General features: G+C 40.5%; 1 protein-coding gene across 8 annotated transcripts; it reads right to left on the reverse strand.

Annotated features, from left to right (window-relative positions):
* Window positions 1-7: 7 nt before the first annotated feature.
* Window positions 8-21,607, reverse strand: LOC105685448 (chromodomain-helicase-DNA-binding protein 7). 8 transcript variants are annotated; one of them, XM_048652183.1, is made up of 24 exons: window positions 21,302-21,607; window positions 21,001-21,233; window positions 13,912-17,276; window positions 13,423-13,823; window positions 12,958-13,296; window positions 11,745-12,873; window positions 11,442-11,666; window positions 11,036-11,352; window positions 10,435-10,909; window positions 9,972-10,339; window positions 9,689-9,884; window positions 9,283-9,588; window positions 8,899-9,190; window positions 8,291-8,816; window positions 8,042-8,131; window positions 7,130-7,321; window positions 5,999-6,410; window positions 5,605-5,890; window positions 4,117-5,507; window positions 3,802-4,045; window positions 3,459-3,732; window positions 3,229-3,373; window positions 2,449-3,144; window positions 8-2,369 (listed from the first exon to the last, which is right to left on the reverse strand). In XM_048652183.1, exons 3-24 carry the CDS (start codon window positions 17,167-17,169, stop codon window positions 702-704), a joined length of 13,230 nt encoding a protein of 4,409 aa, XP_048508140.1. In that variant the 5' UTR covers window positions 17,170-17,276; window positions 21,001-21,233; window positions 21,302-21,607; the 3' UTR covers window positions 8-701. The 8 variants fall into 8 exon arrangements, with proteins under 8 accessions (XP_048508140.1, XP_048508145.1, XP_048508147.1 ...); XM_048652188.1 differs by lacking the exon at window positions 21,001-21,233; XM_048652190.1 differs by having other exon boundaries at window positions 11,745-12,861; window positions 21,001-21,607.
* Between the last annotated feature and the right edge of the window lie 396 nt (window positions 21,608-22,003).

A 22,003-nucleotide genomic window follows, 5' to 3' on the forward strand; every position in this document is an offset into this window, starting at 1 on the left:
AAGCGGATAAATTGCAAACAACGAAAGAAGCCGTTTATTATTATTATTATTTCACCTAGAATAATTAAAAGTACACTGCATTATATACACTTTTCCAAGTACACAATTGCTTACAATGCTAATCGATTCCATAGTATATACATGGTTTTATTTAAATTATTACTAGTTCAATGCTTCTACGTGTATGATTATATTATTATGCGTATAATATATGTATATCATTGATAGTAATATTAATATATAAAACAGTCCCTGGTCAAAACCAATAAGATCAAAAAAGATAATAAATTTAACAAAAAAAATTATACTTCGTACTATTAACGTTATGTAATTTATTTTTAATTACCACACGAAGTATTATCTTGCAAAATACTGTCACACTTTTTTGCATATGTGGCTTCATTATCACACGTTCACTTGTAATAATAATAATTGTCCGCGTATTTATACTTCATTATTACTCTTATGTACTTCGTCGATTCGTGTCCTCTCTTCACGATAAATTACTATCAGTATTATCATTAATTTTATCAATAGTAATAATATTATTAAATCCATTTCGCTACATTTTTTGTAGTCCATATTGATACAACTATTAACGATCACCCCTACGTAAGATCAGTCGTCGTCTATTTCATTCGATCCAAATTTCTAGCCCAATTATTACTCGTGCTTCGTATCCTTGCGAAAAATTATTAAATTCAATCCCCTGTCCCTTGACTATCTCGCTGGTCTGCATGCTGTTGCAGCTCACCTTCCATTCTAGCCTGTCTTTCTGCAGCAGCTCTAGCCTGCCTACCAGCGCTAGATCGAAGATTTTTTCGTTCTGGGGGTGGTTCGTTGCTCAATCGTTTGCCACTCCTAGATTTTTTACCCTTACCTTTAGAGTCATCGTCATTTTCCGAGGGGTTCGGTTTGCTCTCCGTCTTGGGAGGCGTCACCTGCGCGACGACCTCAGCTTGAGGCGGATCCTCGGGTTCTTTCGGTACAACACTCGGGGCTGGAGTTGAAGAAACTACTTCTTCTTCAGCATGTTGCCTAGAGATTGTTGAAGGTCGCAAAAGCGTTTCAACATCAAGAGGTTCATTGCTTTCAACCGGCTTCGTAGGCTCGGGCTCGGTGACACGCACCTTCTTTACAACAGGTTCTAAAGTTACTTCCAGTGAAGGTGGCTGATCATAACTCTGATCCGAACTTCTGCCTCGTTTTGGCGGCCGCTGAAGATCCTCCAAATTTCTTGTCAATAATTCAGCACTGGTTCTACTAAGCTGCTCCAATGCCTCTTTCATCTCCTGTTCTTTAGACTTCCGTTCCAGCCTCGCGGACAAGTCAGCGATTTGGCTAAGTTCGATTATTTCTTTTTTGTCCTGCTCTGCTCGTTTTCTATCATCACTGTGCAAAGCCATGTCAGCGTATTGCTGAAGGCTAAGTCCGGGGTCAGTAGTGTATCTAGATTTCTTTTCGCTGTCCTTCCGCTTCATTGTATCTGCTATGGTGTCCCGTTGCCTGGAGCTAGTCGATGTGGATGTCGTTTTACGCGAAGAGGCTGAGGACGTAGGTGGAGTGAGGAGTCCGCATTGAGCCAGACTCTCGTAAGCGGATGAAACTCCTCCAGGTTGCATTGAGAATGGATTAAGTCCACCCAAACCCAAAGGTGTGTACAAAAGACTAGGATTAGGAAAGAAGAATGGAAAAGGCGTCGTGGTAGGAAGAGACGATGAAGTGGATGTTGAGGGAGCCGAAGATTTGCTAGTCGGTACGTCCATTTTACTTCGGGATTTTCCAGAACCACCGACATTAGAACTTGAATTTTTACCACCACTTGACGAGGTTCCTGCATTAGTATCGGCACTACTAGTCGCTGTTGCTCCTAGGGCTGCTTCCATGCTAGCGAGTGATGGCAATCCAAGCCCAGCTAGGTTTGCGAAGAGAGAATTCGTCAGGCTCATATTACCAAGATTTCCCAGGTTGCCGAGTCCTCCGAGAGCTCCGAGGTTCGGCAATCCTCCAAAGGGCATTAGAAGCGGGTTATTTTTGGGGTCGAAGTTTCCGAGCGATAGCCCAGATAAAAGCGAATTGTTCAAGTTTCCTAACGATGGGAAACTTAAACTAGACGCCATTGATGTGGCAGCTAAGTTAGCCTGACTGACTGCGGCTTGTCCTGTCGGACTGGGCATCATCGGAGGTCTTCCCGGACTTTTTCCTTTATTACTGCTCCGGTCTGTGCCAGGTAACCGCTTCTGTAGATCATGAGGGAGATTCCCACGCTCTTTGACCAGTTCTGCCCATTTTGGATCAACATCGAACATTGGATTTTCAATTAACCATTGACCTAGTCTTTTAAGCTGCGGAGCTTTTGTTCCAGTAACCTGTGGAACATTTAAATAAGAAAAAGTTGTTACAGCACGTACGATAGAAAAAAAAGCCTCAGAATAAATGATTATATACCTTCTTTCCAGTTAGCCTATTAATTACAGCAACATTCTCTTCTCCGGTAAGTTTCTTCCAGTCTAATAACGAAGGATCCACACGAGGCCTTCTCCTCCTTGGTGCGCTCAAATATTCAGCTCCCAATTGTTCCGTCATCGCAGTTTGTTCCGCCAACCATTTATTTACTTTAGCCTCATGAGAATACGAGCCAATATTGGAAGAATAATCGGCGACTTTGTTCATATTGGCAATCATCGCTTCGTAACTTTTGCGATGGCTACTAGATAAATGCGCGGAAGCTAACGACTGTTGCTGCTGTTGCTGTTGCTGTTGCTGTTGTTGTTGTTGCTGCTGCTGCTGTTGTTGTTTCTTGAGTTCACGATTTTGGTGTTCAGCCTGAGCTAGAAGTGCTGAAAAGCTATCTTTGTGCGAATGTAGAGCAGGAGGTGGAAGGACAGACGAAGATCCCGGAGCTCTAGAAGACGGTATCGAAGTGACAGTAATTGAAAATGGCTTTTGAGAACTCGATGGTTGATTTGGAAGACCGATCGGCGCGGAAGTTGGCGTGACGGTAACGTTTGGCGTGATTGTACTTTTTTTACCATGTTCCGGGTAATGAGTGCTCTGTTGTTCTTTAGCAGCACTCAAACCTAACACTATTTCATCTAGTTTCTTTCGTTTCTTCTCTTTACCAATGATCGGTTCATCCGTTGGCTGTAGATTAAATATTTGATGTAGTTTTACCAAAATATTACAGACAAAGAATCGCAATATGGAGGCAAAAAAAAAAATACTTACACAATTTTTTCTTTTCATTAATTTGTCTAGCATGCTATCTAGCTTCCCCTTGTTACTACTGACTTGTTTACTTTTGTTTGGCATGGAGAAATCTTGTACTTCATTCATCATGTCCTTGTTGACTTCCACACTCGGTTTGAGATATCTGAAAATAGGTACATCCATAGAAATTTGGACGGTACTCTCTTAACAATAATAGAATTTCTAATATCATTTTGAATTTTGCATACCCAGCAGATAAATCGATCGGTGTTAACGTGCTGGATGTGCCCGGAATAATCGTGGTTTTTCCTGGGACTGTGTATTTGAAATCAAATGGAACTGCAGGTGTTCTAGCTTGTTGGTGAGCCGGAGGCGGTTGCACAGGTGTAGAACGACGAGATTCTTCGGACTGTGATTCCTCATTTGCATCCCAGTTCGAGGTAGTCAAAACAGTTGGTTTGGTCAGCCCAGCGGGAGGCTGAGCTGATATATGACTACTATTCAGTAGGGCATGAAGCTTAGCTGAAAGGAGAACAGAATGATCAGCTCAGAAACTGAAATTAGCAACAAACCGCAATAGAAATATCTTACCTCGTTCAGTTTCGACATCTATAGCTATATGCCTTTTTCGTTTTTTCGAAACGACAACATTGTTCCCACTTGCGATGGACCGGTTTACCCCATGATCTGTGGTTATGGTAATTACTTCTGAGTTGTCTTTTTCGGTAGGTATTATTTCTGGTTCATCACCAGCACTAAAAGTAATTGCCACAGGCCATTCCTTGTGTTCAATTGCATGGACAATATGCATAAGACGAGCCTCGATAGCATGTTCCTGTTTTTGAATAAACTTATTAATTTCTGTGACATGAAGAAAACTACCAAAATCTCGGCACAACCACTTACCTTTGGCCATTTTATAGATATTTGATAGCTATGCGCCAACAGCTGGGCTACTGTTGGTTCGGTATAATCTATTGTTTTGTCGCGTAGAACAAAAGTGTCAATCTGCGTTAATCGGGAAAGAGGTTGAATGACTTCTAGATCGGGAAACATTGCCTTCAGTTCGGCAGCTTGGACGCTGCACTTGTCTTCTATATTGGTCGACTTGCTGCTACCGTCATCTTTTTCAGCAACAACGATCTTCTCCTCTTGAGATTTTGTTTCCTCTTTCACGACTGGTGCTTCGACTTTTTCTTCTACCGTTACCGCGGCGGCTTTTGGTGGTTCATTTGTTTCCACTGAACTGTCTGGAACTTGCTCGGTTATTTCAGATTTTTCTTTCTTCTCGGTCTCTTCGGTTTCCGCGGATTTTTCAGGCTTGTCACTGTTCTCAACCTCGTCTTTTTTTTCATTCACTTCCATTGCTTCCTTTTCTACGATAACCGCGTCTTTTGCCGCAACAGGTTCCTCTTTTTCCAACTCTTTTTCAGCTGGAGAATTGACTTCTGTCTCAATCTGCTTAGGCTCAGGATCATCTTTAACAGCATCTTCGTCCATTTTTTCAGTCACTTCTGCTTCGGGCTTTTCTTCAACTATCTTTGCTTCTTCTTTTACAACTAGATCTTCTTTGTCGGTTGGCCCATTCTCCTTTACCTCTGTAGGTTCAGACTCTTCCTTCACCTCAGTGGAGTCGGCTTCTTTTTTGACATCCTCCGTTATTTCCTTTTCTTCATTCTCCACAGTTACCTCAGGAGACTTCGGTTGTTCTGGAGACTTTGGTTTAGGAATGGTTGTAATTGTAAGGGCACTGCTGCTACTTTTTTCCTCAGGTTTCACCTCTGCCTTGACTATAGTCAATTCTACTTGACTCTTTTCCATATTGACTGGCTCGGATTTTTTTTCAGAATTTACGTCCTTATCTTTCTTTACACCAACTTTTTCAATTTTTAATGTCCCCTCACCTTTCTCCAGTTTAACTAAGATTTCATCCTTATCAAACTTCAAAATATCTTCGCGGCTTTCGATTTTAATTGCTCTATCAAGCTTATCGATTCTCGTGCCTTGTACACCACTAAAAATACTCTTGTTCAAAACTTTATGAAACGAGAAATCCGGATCATTCAATATCGTGATATCAGTTCGACCCAGGCCATGTTTGGCTGCACCAAGCAATAGTTCTTTATCGTGTTTACCAGGCTGCCACCAATCTGGTGTGTCTGCCGATGGCTGGCAAAGTGATAATCTTTCTTCAAGATGTGGGTGCGACAATATTTCTTCGCGAATTTTGCTCAGTAAATCCACTCTGTCTAAAATCTGTCGAGCTTTACTAGCACTGAGATGATCCGCGGGAATGTCTAAAAATAAATATCGAAAATGTTCAGGATTAGTAACATCGAATCGACAATAGCACAGGAATAATTGTACAGTTGAACACGAGGAGTCTGCGCATACCTTCGTCATCGTTAATTTTCATGTGACAAGCCTTCTTGCACATAGCTCTAAACGACATGTAATAATCAGTGAGATCGTTATCAGTTTTTTTATCAAACCTAGCAATACTTTTGAATTTAGTCCAATCGTATTGGGCCTTCTTTCTATCATAATTGACACCATAGGTTGATATCACACGTAAAAATTCACTCTCCTCTCGTCTTGTCCATTTAGTCCTTTGCTCTTCTAGACGGGTTCGTTCTCTATCTTTGACCATTGCTTCCATTTTCTCTCGTCTCTCCATTTTCTGTGACAAAAATGTAGGTGACCGATTAGATTGAAAATCCACTTTATTAAAATAATTAAAAAAAACACCATATAAGCATGAGCTAATGCAGATATTTTTGTTACTAACCAGGAGATACATGGCGAGTTGCTGCAAATCCCAACCCTGCATGCTCAAAGGAGCTTCAGGATTTCCTGTATTAGTATTGTGATTGCTAGTTTCTCCTTCATTTCCAGGTTTAACCTTGGGGATGGGTTTAACTTCGTCTTTCTTTACAGTACGCTGATAAGACGAAATTACACGTCGCAAGCGAGTATTAAGATCAACAACCGAAGGCCAAGATTTGTCATCTTCAATCAAGACATCATTGCCGTCATGGCTTCCACTGGCCTCTGGTATTGGCGTATCTGCTTTACTTGATATGGCAGGTGAATCTGTAGGAGTTTCTCTTCCAAACTTATCCAATTCCTTGCCATCTTTAACAATGCCAGACGACTCCCCATCCCCAACTTCATTCTCCAAAACCTTTTCGTCCCTGTTACTGAAAAATGGTACAACTGTTGAAATTATGCAAATTCGAAACTTGGTAACTAATAAATTTAATGGTTACCCATTGTTGGAATTATTCAACGATTCCATGTTTTGTTAACCTGAAAGTCAATATACCGGTTCCTAGCAATATTTTGCTGTATTTTTAGGTATTGCGGATTAGTTAGCCATTATTAAACCGCAATGAAACACGGGCAAAGGTACTTAATGATGTATTAGTACCTGAACTTTTATGACTCTATTCAAATTCTTCAGTTACAAAATTGAAAAGTTGAACTATTGAAACGAATTGTTAAAACGAATGTTTTGATCTGGAATAGGAGTACGAAATGGCAAATGCACGAGCAGCATTGCTTTCTGATCTTTAATGAATAAGCTGGTGGAGAAAGGGAAAAGTACGAATAAATACTTTTCATATAAATTTCATTTAGTTAGTACATGATGTCCTATGCAAATATTATTACTCAGAAAGCAAAAGGATTCCGATTTCAAACAGTTAACGGATCAGACTTGTGGTCATTGAATATTCGTACTTTTTTAATTCGCTCTAAGTTGCAGTTAAAATTTTGCAATTTTGCAAACATAAATATGTAGCAGACATAAGCGTGCGGGTGGTGTTAAATTAAATTAGCAACAGCATGTCAGGATAGACTGATTTTGAAAAATAAAATAAAAAAAAATAAAAAAAAAATATACTGAACGGATACTCACTTTGCTTGAATGGTCTGAGTCGGGGGAGGGAGAGGACAGCTGGTAATGAAAGAAAGCGCGGGATCGGCCCTCATCTGATCGTAATTCTCGTAGCCGTGCTTGAAGATTCCCACTAATAAAGACTTGTCTGCCATCTGGTCCCACCATTTCACTGGAGGCTCCGCCAGTTGCGGAGGATTTAACCGCAACGCACTGTAGGGCGGTTCCATTTTGATTTTTTTGCCAATTCAAATATGCCAATTGAAAATTACTTCATATTTTTTAAATTTGGAGATTGATTTGACGATACCAGTTCTATTATATTCTAAGCGTTTTTATTTCATCAATAAAAAGAAGCAAATTTATTCCTACCAACATTTGACAGTTTACTAGCTTTCACTTTTTCTTCTAACTTTCATCATTCTTTGTACATACATCCTTCTATATTCCATTAGCAAATTATGCACAGAACATTGAACAGAATAAAAGAGTAAAGAACTGGTACCAACAAACCCCTGAAATTGGACTTTTGTCTCTTTTTGTTTTTTCTTCAAATTGCCCTCTCAACACAGTGCACTGCATTGGACTCTACGTCTTACCAGATCAATTTGTTGCCGAGAGTTTCTGATGCAGAGGCTTACAATGGTCAGTAGCGTAGAGTAAGGATATAGGATTTTCATTAGTATAGATCTGACGACCTACTGTCATTAACATAGCTACAAAGCTAACATGGTTTAGCTCTATGAGCATTCCTTGCACAATTAGGACCCATAGTAAAACAAATACATTGCACATGCAACTATAAGCACTGTGTAAGCTTGTATGTAAGTGCACGACGTATTGTAATATTTGCTTAACAAGAAATTAGATTAAAAGGAAACAGAAGTTAGATAATGAACAATGACAGAATTAAACTTTGAATGTTTTACTGACCTAACGTGGACACCATCTGAGATATGCTGGACAAGGTCACCAATGATCTCGTGCTTGATGTAGTACAACATTCTAATGCGCAAGAGCACCCTAGAACCAAAAAAAAATCTGCAATTAGCCTGAGAACAATAACCTTCTGTTCCGAATTTCCAGATTTTAAAATATTGAAGGTGTGGATTATTTCATAAAAAAGAAGTTTGAGATCGTGGATTACCGATTGACAAAGTTTTCATGTAAAATAGTACTCACTTATGTGCATGACGACTCAGGTGCTTCTTATAATTAGCTTCAAGGAATATATCGCCATCATATTTTTCAGAATTACTCCAATGATTGGGATCAGCGGATGGTCCGTTATTAGCAGTCGACCCTCGGGTCTCACGACATTCCCTTAGACGTCCTTTTTTCGGCTTCTGCCTACTGTTTCTTCCAGTCATATTCATGGTAATTGTTTTAACTTTCTCACCGTTTTCCAATGGGGTTATTAGGTCCGTGACGAAACTACTTATTTTTTCATCTCCACGATAAAATCTCAAACAATAGAGTAATATAACCCTGGCACAGTCCTCAACATCGATCTCTCTCCACCCTCTTCGGAACTGACTGTGCTGTAAAATTTCTTCCCAACGTCCCCAACCAAAAGTGAGAAGTCCTCTTTCCACTTTGAAACACTCACTACGAGCCCAGTTTCCGTAAACAACTTCACCTTCACGCGGGACGTACTCGTCAAAGAATTTTCGAGATTTTTTACCAAACTTGTCTCTTCGTTTTTTACCTAGAAGTATTACAGAATTATTGCAAGGTTGTTTGCTTTTGTGATCTGTTGATTTCATTCCGATATTCAAGAAATAATTTACCACGGCCTGTGAGACCTCCGCCATCGTCATCACTGTTATCGTCAGAACTATCCAGTTCGGACATATCAACGACTGATTCGTCATGTCCATAACGTTTGATTTGTGTCCTACGTCTTGGTTCAGAAATGACAAGTTCATCCTCTTCTTTCTTTTCCGTTGTATCAATTTCTGCTTTCTTTGCCCACTTTTTCCAGAAGTCTGGATCATCAATATTTATGTCTGTTCTATTGGATGAACATGCAAAGCTGGCCTTTGAGAACGTTGAACCTTTCTCTGCTTCAATTGTGATGACCTAGAGGGTAAAATTTTTTTCAGTGGCATTCAAATTTTTATCCATTCACCAAAGGTGTAAAAAATTCAAGAACATTAGATATATTTCGTTACCTGTGTTCTTCTTTCAAGAATGATATCAATATCTTCTTCGCAAAATTTGTCCCCCGCGTTATCATCATCCATTATAGCTCCATAGGCCCCTTTTTTCAGCAGATCCTCGATCTCTTTTTTCGTTAGTTGTTTGTTGTTAGGATCTTTACCCCCTTGGCTAGTATTCATTGATTGCAAAATAGCTTTGTCCAAACCAAGTTTTAACGATGCTTTGTCAAACATTTCCCTCTCATATGTATTACGGCACAGTAACCGATAAACTTTCACCATCTTCTGCTGACCAATTCTGTGGCACCTAGCTTGCGCCTGTTCGATGTAATAAAAAGGACATAAGTAGGGTTTTCGATATTCCATACATAAAAAATGAAAAATGTCAAATAGATAGAAAAAGAAACCATTTAGTCACCTGTAAATCATTTTGGGGATTCCAATCGCTGTCGTATATAATAACGGTATCAGCAGCTGTTAAATTGATCCCAAGACCTCCAGCTTTTGTGCAAAGTAAGAAAACGAATCTGTCCGAGTCAGGCTTGCTATAACGATCAATAGCAGCTTGTCGTAAATTTCCACGAATTCGTCCATCAATTCTTTCGTATGGATATCTGTATCAAATAAAACGATTAATCGTACATTGTAAAATCATTCAGATGCTACGAGATCACGAAATTGACGAGGATTTAAGAGCTTACTTTTTATAAACGAGGTAATCTTCCAGTAGATCCAAGCATTTTACCATCTGACTAAAGACAAGTACACGATGGCCGCTAGCTTTTAATTTTGGTAAAAGTTTGTCAATTAGCACCATTTTGCCAGAGCTATTCACAAGAGCTTGAAAATAGCCTTCGGAGTCTTCTTTGTCATTTCCTTGTTTATAATCCAGCTGAATTTGGTCCTCAGCACCATTCAATAAGAATGGATGTATACAACACTTTCTAAGCTCCATCATTGTGTTCATAAGATTAGGAATATTAGCGGATGTAGTTCCTTTGGAAAGGAAAGAAAAATTCCTTTCCAGTATGCCACGATAATATTTTTTCTGAATATTCGTCAACTCCACCTGATAGCGAAAAATAAATATAACAAGGATGATCAAATCTCTTTTTCTAATCAAGCGGTTGAAGAGAAAGGATAATAAATTGAGATCAGCAATACCTCAACAACGGTTTCTTCTTTTGGGGCGAGTGATTTTTCAACGTCTTCTTTCAAACGCCGCAGCATCATTGGTTTCAAGAGCAATTGAAGCTTGTGAACTTCAGTCTCACTGCTCAGATTGCCAAATTCTTTTAAAAATTGTTCACTACTGGCAAATTGGAGTGGCTCTAGGAAATTTAGTAACGAAAAGAGTTCGTTAACATTGTTTTGTAACGGAGTGCCCGACAAGAGTACCCTATGCTCTAAATTTAGCTGCCTGAGTCCTTCCAGTAGCTTACAATTTCTATTCTTAAGCCTGTGTGCTTCATCAATCACGCATAATCGCCAATTGTAGCCTCTGAGTTCGTTAAAATCCGTGATAATTATTTCGAATGTTGTTATCAACACATTGAATTTAATTAAATCCTTTATTGGCTGCCTCTTATCATTTTTATAATAGACTTCATATTCTTGCAGCATATTACGACTTGCCGCCCTGTAACGACAGACAATGGTATTGAAAAAGTTCAATAAGTTTTACGTTGAACCAGAATTCAAATTAATTGGCGAAAACGTTACTCTGGATACATTGAAAGGAAACGCTTAATCTACTGATACTTACGAGCCATGGTATACAACAACATTCATGTCCGTCCAACCCTCAAATTCTCGCTGCCAATTTGGAATAGTTGAAAGTGGAGCAATAATTAGAAAAGGACCACGTATGCCATATTTATATACCGCATGTACAAAGGTAAGAGATTGAATAGTTTTTCCCAATCCCATTTCATCGGCAAGGATGCAGTTGTGTCCGTTATACCACGAGAAAAGTAGCCAATTCAGTCCCTCGAGCTGGTAAGGTCTGAGACTGTTGTTGCTTTTGTAAATTGGAGATTCTTCTAATTTTTCCCAACCACCGGCCACAGGTTTCTTTTTTGGCTGCAGGGTGAACAATAACAAAATAATGTTCAAGAATTTCGATATGAATTTCGCTTTTCTGGTTTATCATTTATAAAGCGTTTGTATACCTTCCATTGATCCTTGGGTGGAACTTTATTAAATCTGTGAAATTGAGCAATTTTTTCAGGATCGACATCCTCCTCCAATTCCCAAGTGGAATCTTCGTATTGTAGGGAACGCCATTTGACGAGAAAATGTCTCACAGTTTCGCCTGTTGTTGGGTCAGTGTGGGTTGCTTCATCAAGTACTCTGTCAACTTCTACGAAATCCGGATTGAAGGGATCATCTTCCGGCTGCAACAAAAAGTATGCGGGCAATGTAAGTATGTTGTGATTAAAGATAAAAAATTAAGAGGAAAGAATTTTACATACGTTCTCAAATATATTTGTATTCTGTTGCATTTTCTGCTTGAATCGTTTGAGTTTTGCTTGAATACGCTTATCTCCCTTGTAAAGTTCTTCTTCTGTTCTCCATTCACAATGCAAATATGAGAAGTTTCTGTACTTCACCAAGTATTCTTCAACTTCAATAATCTGGGGCTTAACTTCAGAAGCATTAGGATCTGCTGGGGCAATTTCCAGTTTCTTCTCAGTTTCAGTATCACCTTCCGCAGTAGAAACGTTTTCTGTTTCGACCTTCTCTTCGTCTTCTTTTTTCTCTTCCTCCTCAATTTTTGTCTCGGATTTCGTCCCAGAATCTTCATCAATTGTTTTTTCTTCAACATCTTCTTTTGTATCAACTTCTTGTTTTTCTTCCTCATTTTCTTTCCTCTCTTCTACTACTTCCTTTTCTTTTTGTTCTGTCACTTCTTCATTTTTTGATATTTCAATCTCACTTTCCACTTCTTTTTCATACTCTTTCTCACTTTCTGATTTCGTATCTTCTTTATCTTTTTTGATTTCTTTCTCTTCCTCTACACCTTTTTCTTCCTCGTCATCTTTTGATTTATCAATTTCCATCTCGCTGTCTTCTTCTTTCTTTGCTTCTTCAGGCTTGTCTGCTTCTTCCTTGTTAGTTTCCTCTACTTTGACACCCGTTTCTTCATTTGCTTGAGCTTCTGTTTCAGGAGTAGATTCAGTTTTTTCAGGGGTCGTTTCCTCGACAGGTGGTTCTATCTTCACCTCAGGTTTGACTTCCCTTTTCCCCATACGCATGCAGAGTATATGTTGCACAACCATAGAGTCTTCATCCATTGTATTAATATATACAAAATTGGGTTTATTAGGACCAACTTCTCCACCTTCTGCCTCCTTCTTAACAGCGGCTGGCTTGGAAATGCTACTTGCATCCGCTTTCTTAGCTTGACTGTCTTGAAGAGGAACGTCATCATCAGAAAACCTGAGCATTACGTCGTCTACATATTTCTTTCTATGCGTATTCCTGGCCGATCGTCTTTTATTTAAATCATCACCAGCTTCTGGAGAGGGTGGAGGAGTCCTTGCCAATTCTTCTCCGTCGGAGTCAGGTGCGATACGACTTTTACGCTTTCTGGAACAGATTCTGTCAAGTTGAAATAGATAGTAGTCTTATAAATAACAGGGAAGAGAATTGGAATATCTAGATTTCATGAATGATGCAACTCACTTTGAACTCCTTGGCGTTCTTCCTATGCCGCTTCTAGACCTCTTTCGGCTGGCTGATTTTTTCTTTACCGGTGTGCTCACTTCCGGAGTTTCCTCTGGCACTTCTATTTTTTTTTCTTCTTCAGGAGGATCCTCAACTTCAGTCTTCTCTTCTATATCATCCTTGGATTCTGTTACAATCGGTTCCGTAGTAGACGAATCGACCTGTTCCTGATCATCATTTGCAATAACCTCGCTTGGCTTGACCTCAGCATCTTGTACAACACCTGAGTCAGACACAGCAGATTCTTCAGCTTCTGCTGGAGGTTCTTCATCAGCCGATTCTGATACAGCGACTTTTCTGAAAGACAGATAAGATGATATCATAGAATGATGAATTAATGGCAATTAATATTGAAAAATAAAAAGATTGATAAAAAGAATATTGCAAAAAAAGAAAAAGAATAACCCCGTCGAAAATTCTTACTTTCTGCCACGTTTTACTCCAGGTTCTTTGGGCTCTTTCTTTTTTCTACCTTTAGGAGATTTGACTTCTTTGGGTGGCTTGGGTTCTTTTTTTACTTTTGGCTCCTTGGGTTCCTTGGGTTCCTTAGGTTTTCTTGGCTTCCTAGGAGAACGAGCTTTTCTGTTTTTGTTCCATTCTTCCTCCATATCTCCTGAAGTTGGCTTAAGATCCTCTGAATCCGCTATACTATCTATAACGTTGCTGCTGTCTACTGGAGTCACAAGGCTCTCTGACAATGGCTGTTCCGGCTGACTTATTGGCTGCGCTGTAATTGGTGCTGCTGCTTCCTTGTCAGCTTTTTTCCTGCTCTTCTTTGCACGTGGTGTACCTTTACCTCGACCTCGGCCAGTTGTACTTGAGACCTATGAATTAAAAGAACAGAAACATTGAATTCAATTTAATGAATCTGATTACAACATGTAATTTCTACATGCTATTACAAACAATTACCTGAGGACTATCGACAACAGCTGCTGTAAACATTGGAGTTTGGAGTATGCACTGTGGCCCTCCATTGCATTGTTCGGTACTTTCGTGTTGCTGTAGAGCCTGCAGCCGTTCCTGCAAGCTGACAATTTTTTCCTGATTTTCTGAGGCAGGTGGCATGCAGTACAGTTCCTGCAACTGTTGTTGCAAAGCAGCTCTTTCCTGGTGATGAGTAACAGGAGCAAGGGGATTTGTAAACCCGCTTGGTGCAACAACGGGAGGTGGTGGGACAGTTGTAGGCATCCCATACATCCCTGGCAATGTCGTAGCTCCAATGATTTCTCCACCAGAGTGATACTGCTGGCCTGAACCGACGATCATTTCATTGGAATACATGTTGTTTGGTTTCTGAACGTTTGTGTAGTCTCCAAAAGCACCCGGGGGCACTGGATGAGAAGGATGCGTAGCTTGTGGGTTAGCTAAAGGAACGTTTGCCTGGAGCGGAGGCATACCAACATTGCCAGTTGGTCCAACAGCAGGTATTTGTTGGACCCCCATTAAAGATGGCGGAACTTGATTTGGCTGAGTTTGCATCTGTGTCGTCTGGCCCTGAATTTGAGGCTGCATTTGGGGCTGGTGTTGTATCGGCATGGGAATAAGGGGATTGTTTGACGGTATCATGTTGACTTGAAGCTGAGGTTGTGTCTGGGACTGAGCCGGCTGTCCCATCAAACCCTGTTGCGGTTGCTGTCCTATTAGCGTCGGCTGCTGATTTTGTGGCTGCTGCGTCATTATGGATTGAACTTGCTGTTGTTGCGATGTCGGAATTATTTGTGGTTGGTGCTGGGGAATCTGCTGGTTTGATACTTGTTGACAAATCAAACCTTGCTGCTGCCCCTGTGGCTGTTGACTCTGGATCATGAGAGGTGGAGAGGTTCCAAGTGGTTGTAGACCTGATACAGTACTTACTTCTGCAGACTGTTCTGTAATTTGGCTTTCCGATACATTGCTTTCGACGGTAGGATAAGAATTCGGTCTCTGTGGTATCGTGGATTGCTGTACAATTGGAGACATTACGCCAGTTTCCATAACATTACCACTGGTACTTGATGCTGGCAAGCTTTGTACAGCTTCTACAGGAGCTGGTTTAATAGGTGGTACTATTTGCTCGCTCACTGAACTCGTTGTAGTATTATTTTGAATAGGAATTTCTCCTGGCTGATTGAGCATTTCAGTATTCTGCTTGATCGAAGTTTGGTCAGGACTTTCCACCTCCTGTTTGAGTGGATTATTTAGAATTTGTGCGCTATCTGTAGCATCTCTTGTCGTTGTTTCTACCACATTATTGCTATCTGGTCCATTAACTGGAAATAAAGAACTAGCTTCTGATGAAGGTGGTGTCTGAACTTCTATGATATTTCTGCCATCATTGACATTCAAATTTGGTCTTATCTGCTGCTGTTGTTGTTGCTGTTGCTGTTGCGGTTGTGGCTGCTGCTGCTGTTGTGGCTGCTGCTGCTGCTGCTGGGGTTGTGGTGGCTGCAGTGGCTGCTGCTGTTGTTGTTGTTGTTGGTGCGGTTGCTGTTGTTGTGCTTGCACCTGCTGCTGCTGCTGCACCTGCACCTGCTGCTGTTGTGGTTGTTGCTGTGGTGGTGGCGGTGGTGGTGGTGGTGGTGGTTGTTGTTGCTGTTGTGGTTGTTGTTGTTGTTGTTGTGGTGGGGGTTGTTGAGGCTGAGAAGGATGTGGCCATTGATTAGGCAGTGGCATTCTAGGTCCCGTAACAGGTGGAGTCGAGTTTTGTGGAGGTGGTTGTGGTGGTAAAATATTTGCAGCATGTGGCATGAGTGGACGAGGTTGAAACTGGTTATAATCTGGACTTGTAACATTTGGGTTGGACACAGCAACCCCTGGAATGACCATTTGTTCTAGTGCCTGCAGCGTACTTTGCTGTGAGGTGGCTGATGTATTCATATTCATAGAAGTTGGCGGACAGGGAGATACGGACATTGTATTGGGCTGGTTTGGAGGTTGATGGGGTAGCTGAGAATGTGGGTGAGGTGATAATGTACTAGGCTTTGCAGGAGACATTATTGGTCGTGGCGACATTTGTTGCTGAACCGCAGGTGGTCGTGGTGACATCTGAGGTCTAGGGGACATCTGTGGAGATAGTTGAGGGAAAGTGGCTCTATACTGAGGACTTGTCGCATGTTTAGCTGCTCCAAACTGCGGCGTCGGCCCAGGGTGCTGAGGTTGATTAAACATTGGAGCAGAGTGGTGAGGATACTGGGGATCCATGCCTTGCTGAGGAGCCGAATGCTGCGGATGTTGCGGATATTGTTGGTGACTGGGATGAGTTTGATGGGTTGGAAGATGATGTGGCATTCGCTGTGGCTGCTGCTGTGGGGGAGGTTGCTGTTGCTGCTGTTGCGCATGCATCGCATTCGAAAATCCTGTGTAGCCTGCAGAGGTCTGATACATTGCTGCAGGATTGTTTTGTTGATAATGCTGCTGCTGCTGCCCTACCATATGCTGATAAACACCCGCACCTCCAGTGCTCTGCATACCTTGATGAGGGACGCCCATGTTCCCCATCATTCCTTGCTGAGCATTGAAGTGTTGTTGCTGCTGTTGTTGCTGCTGTTGTTGCTGTTGTTGCATTTTTTGATTCATAACTGCCTGATCTTGATGAGGGTATTGCGGCATGTGTTGCCTGTATGTGTTTGGTTGAGGAGCCATTTGATTGTAGTGCCTCTGTATTTGGGGATAAGCTCCTCCCCCTCCTGGCCAACCCTGCATCCCTGGATCCATTGCCAAGTTTCTTTGAGCCATGGGATGTTGCTGCTCCATTGAATACATATTGTCCGAATAACTAGGATACTGATTTCCTGCTCCTGGATGAGGACCTCTGTGCTGAGGGGCCATGCTCCGAGCCTGATTCTGGAAGGCTCCTGGTACCATCGCCCTTTGAGGGGCTCCTGCATCAAAGCCGGCAAGGTTTTGGTTGAACATATTTCGCTGCGTTGTATTCTGTAGTTGATTAGAGTTTCCAAATTCAGATCCACCGAACGATGTCAATTTTTGTAGAGGAGATTCTTGAGGTATGCTGTACGATTGATTGATGTAATTCCCGCCTCCATTTGGACCAGGGTTTGGACCATCTCTGGACACTACCGTCGAATTTGCTGCACCTGCAGGGTCAAAGTGGTCAGTCCCCCCAAGGTCAGGAAGAGCATCGAGCATTGAGCCACTGACATCTTCGCCAAATAGATCGTACGTGTCCATGTCTTTACGCTGCACGACTCTTCGCCTCCGTCTCGGGCTCAAGAGGGAATTTTACTACCTTTCCTATGGCCAGTAGTGTGCCCATCGTTAATACTTCTCTATGCCTTCTGAAACAACAGTTAATATGTAACTGAGGATCTGCTGCTCGGCATTGCAATATAACAACATTTATATCATATAAATATCAGCTATCAGAATTGTCACAGTTGTAGTCACTACATTAATATCCCTCAATGTAGGGGTTGTGAAGATACTTTAGGAAGTGATGGGTACACGCTAATGGGGAAAAGCTATACGCTTATGGTTTTAATTATCATAATCGCTATAACCTTTCCCCTTCAGAGTGCACTGTTCTTCTTTACACCATAGTCAGACAAATGCCACACTTTCAGAGTCTTCTGTAATAAACTTAAACCTAAAGCCAGTTGGAACTATCAGAAATGAATTTAAAAAAAACTTTTAAAGATGAGTGATCTCTTTGCCGGCATGTCAATTCCGAAACTTGTCTTGGCCAATAAATAACATCAAAACTCACCTTGTCCAAAATAAAATCTATTCAGAAATAAAATATATAAGCCTAAATCAGTCGATAGAATTCAACTCCTAGTCTTCGGAACAAGGCGTACACTTCGGAATTGTTAAATATCTAGAAAATCTACCATGGATATGAATCAATCAACTTTAGTGAATATATCTAGATTCGGGGTAAATAATCAATTGCTACATCTCCTTTATCAACTATGCTCCTACAAAAAATTACATGAAAGAGAATATCTCCTACATTCATTAATTCATAGATATAAGTACACGTATCTATTAGCTGTATAATTTATCCATATTATTTATGCATCTATACTTATGCATGGATACAGCATCTTTGTACGTGTGTCTTCTGCCGGATTCGTCACACGACACACGAACCGAATATTTCACCTAATAAAAAAAGGGGTCAAATGAACTGAAAAAAAAGAATCTGAGAAAAACTGTAAGTTCATGGAGCCAAAAGAAAAGACAAAGACTACAGAGGTAATAAACCTACAAGGACGTACCCGCAATTACATACATAATCATGCGCGCCGCACATAGAAAATTGTGAAAATTCGAAAAAAAAAAATTTAACGGTGATTTATTTAATGTTCATGTTCACGTTATGTTTAAATTAGACAAATGATTGATAAAGTGAAGTGTTACGGTACAAACCTTATAAAAATTTCCGATCGTGTAGTGTTCACGACGTACAGATTTTAAGGTGTAAGAAACCTCGCGTTTTGTAAATTGTAATAATAGAAGTGTAGATGTACTTTGAATGCAGTAATATTATAGAACAGCGGCAGCAATAGTACAACACAATTTGACGACCGAGTAAGCGGCGGGGGTTTCGGGGGACACTTTCAATTAAATTCGTTTCCCTCTTGGCGCATTTTAGAATTTTTTCGATGTGCTATTACTTGTTATTTGCAACTACAACGGCGGTTCGGTTTATAATCAATTGGTTAATAAACGAGCCCCCAGATCTGTTCTATTAAACCTTACAGTCTAGGTATACTCGTGATTGATGAACGACGGGGTAACTGTACGAAAAGCTTACCAAAGCCACTTTGTAAAAAAAACAACAGAACGTCGTCGGAACGTACGCCATTATCGCGAGATTTCCGCTTGAGCATCTAAACCCAAAGTCTCGACTCTCGAGGCGACCGTACGAACGCTCGATATCCCAACGCTGCCTCACTTTATTACAAACTATTCACATACTGTTTATTTAAAGGAAAACGCACCAACCGGTCACTAATTCACACAAGTTTTTACCAAAAAAAGCGTCCCCTCGACACACAACCCGTGCAGATGATACTCGACTTTTTCCTAGCGGCGGTAGCACGGACCATCGAGGTGCGAGCGTGTCCATAGGCCCCGAATCATTCTACATACATCTTTCTTTCTCTCTCGCTCTCTCTCCCTCTCCACTACTTTCCTACAGTCGAATCCCTCCTCCCACAGGGTATAGCTCTCTTTTCCCCTTCCAGAAACGCCTCGTACTTTACGTACCAATCCAGTACCGTATCCATCGGGAATATTCCCGTCGACAGATGGCCAATTCGAACGATTTCCTAAAATCCGTTTCAAATGTTTCTTATTTTTAATTAAAAAAAAAAAAAGACTGTCGTATTATAGATCTTGCAGTCGCAGTTAGCGACCATCCCCCTTTGCATCGACTGAGGGAACATTTGCGAGAAATTGAAAGAATAATTCTAACTGATGGTCGACGGTGAATGTTCAGTTTTCGAAACGTCGCGCGTCCTTAAAGAACATTGTATCCAAAGATAGCGGAGGTATTATTCGCCTATTTGAGGAAGCGCCGGCCAAGGAGTGTACGGATATATTCGAAATCGATAAAAATAATTTCAGATCATGTGGTTTACCCCACCGCCACCTGGGGTACCTTTTTGAATGTGTAAATGTTACGTTACTGAAGCAGTGGGTAGGTATGAGGTATAAGGTATAAGTCGGTAGGTATAGAACTCTGGAAGGATCTGGTACATACGTATATAGAAAATAATACGGTATATAAGGTATTTGGTATCGTGGTAAAGACGGACGAAGCAATTGGCGATCGCAAGGCGGGGCCCGAATTATACCAGAAAGAGAACCAATCAGATTTTACCTTATAAAGCGACATTGCACTGCAGGATACTTGATTAACCAATCGCGTCCTGTGATTCTCAGCACACAAGTCTCTCATGCACATGCCCTGCTGCTGCTCCCGTCCATGTAGTATACGTATCTCTACGTTCCTCCGATTCTTTTCTTTTTGAATGTGTGCGTTCTATCTACGTATGCTATGTAATATTACCGCTGCTGATGCTGGTTTTGCCAATGTATAAATGGCATGTTCATTTACACGCAAACTACTTTTCAACACCGGCTTTTGCCCTTTTCACATAGCAGAAAAGTAAGAACCATCTCCTTCGAAATTGTCACAACCAAGATGTTAATCGAATTCTAAAATCGATCCGGCAGGATTGTAAGGACTTTTTTCTCCTGCTCTTTTTCTTTCGCTCTTTTTCGCAACCCCCCAGCCCGACATCGCAACGAATAATATTGCTTACCTCTTTTACAATACACAACACTATAGACATACACAAATGCACACGCGTTCTGCGGAAATTCGATCGATCTACTTGACGTATTAACGTTTATTAATAGTGCAATATAATTGAAATATTGAATTATTTATTTATCGTATTGAATCGCCCTCGGCAATATCAAAATTATAACCACGACGATAACGTCAGCAGAAAATTCATAAATAAACACATTAGATAGATGTAACTAATTTTCTTATGCAGTAGGTGCCAGAATTAAAACTAAAATTCACGGAAGTTATGAAATAATAAACTCATTCTGGGTAATTAAATTTCTCATAATACCGGGCAAAGGTAAGAAAAATAAATTTACCCAGCACCGCTGCATTGTATTACATCTTCGTGACATAAGAACACGAGTTTTTAGAAGTTTTGATGAAATAAATATTACAGGTAGAGCAGAATGTTATTAGAAAATTGACGTATCGCCTCGTGTACCCGATGATTATAATAATTACAAAGAGCTAGATTACGAATGCTATGTATAACCGATGTTTGACCTCATTCGGTGAAATTTCTTTAGTAATGAATGTATGTATTGTTGAAATGTGGCATTACCCGATATCATGTACTTATTGTAAAAACTGTCTAGATGTATGAAATATGATTGGCGGTGTTTCTCGGCGATCTAAATATACAGAATGTGTTTTATCATAATTCTGTATCAAGCAAGCTGATAAAAAGAACTTACAACAGTACGATCCAGGCCCATTTTTTTTTTTCAACCACATATTCAAAAATTAAAACAATTGCACGGGTATTCGCTTAATCGTTATCTCAGTGTCCATTTTGTTTGGTTAATTACTAACAAGACGGCGGCACAGGCTCAGTGCTGCCGCAGCAGGTTATCCCACAGAGCTGACATAATTGACGTCCACCGACGTTTGATCCACGTTACAATTCATGGATCCACCATTTATTCGGCTGCAAATAATCCGCCGATCACCCACGAGCACCGCACTGTCATTTCAATAATGTTTAAATCAACGTACCGTTCTGCTGGTTTTTGGTTTTATTTATTTTTCTTTTGTTGGGTCAATCTAATATATCCTTCCACTCTTTATTTAGTACACCATGTATTTACATGTATACATGATGTACGTACGTAGCATTTTTTTATTTTGTTCTCCCTCTTTCTCTCTTCTCTATCTATTTTTCTTTATCTATCTAGCGCGAAATTATCGTATCACTTCTTTGGAAAAAATTTTTATTAGGTCTTCGTATGGCCAATTCTTTTCAAAACACGTATTCATCGATATTTTTAGTCTGCTAATATTACAATAGAAAAATCTTAACGGGGGATGTTTCGTAAAAAAAAATCGTTTCAATTTATCTAATTCGTCTTCTGCGCCCCCGGCGGCCATAACACGAAGGAAATGACGTAGTGGGTAGAGTCAAATCGTACTAACCCTACTACTTACCTGCCGATTGTCAAACGCTTTAATTTCTTTTTTATGAATATAAACTCATTCAACAATACCGAAAGACTTTGAAATAATTCAATCATATTTAAAAAAAGAGTGCACAAGTTCATGAGCGTCATTGAGGAAAAGTTATATTGAATACAAATATATTTGAATTTCGATCAGTTTGACGTTTCGATCCGTCAAATTTCCCGCTGCCTTCTGAAAATACATCAATACCACAGTGATATTCGTACCGAAGTAATACGACAGTCTAATTTTGAGCACTAA

This window comes from Athalia rosae, chromosome 3 (genome assembly GCF_917208135.1).
Source record: "Athalia rosae chromosome 3, iyAthRosa1.1, whole genome shotgun sequence".
Taxonomy (NCBI): domain Eukaryota; kingdom Metazoa; phylum Arthropoda; class Insecta; order Hymenoptera; family Athaliidae; genus Athalia; species Athalia rosae.

Excerpts from the sequence above, each read along its gene's own strand:
- LOC105685448 (XM_048652188.1), bottom strand. The coding sequence starts at position 17,169 with ATGGACACGTACGATCTATTTGGCGAAGATGTCAGTGGCTCAATGCTC. Across the intron at positions 9,885-9,971 it reads GATTACCTCGTTTATAAAAA|ATATCCATACGAAAGAATTG; the intron begins GTAAGCTCTTAA and ends TATTTGATACAG. Across the intron at positions 3,374-3,458 it reads CCGATCGATTTATCTGCTGG|ATATCTCAAACCGAGTGTGG; the intron begins GTATGCAAAATT and ends ACCTATTTTCAG.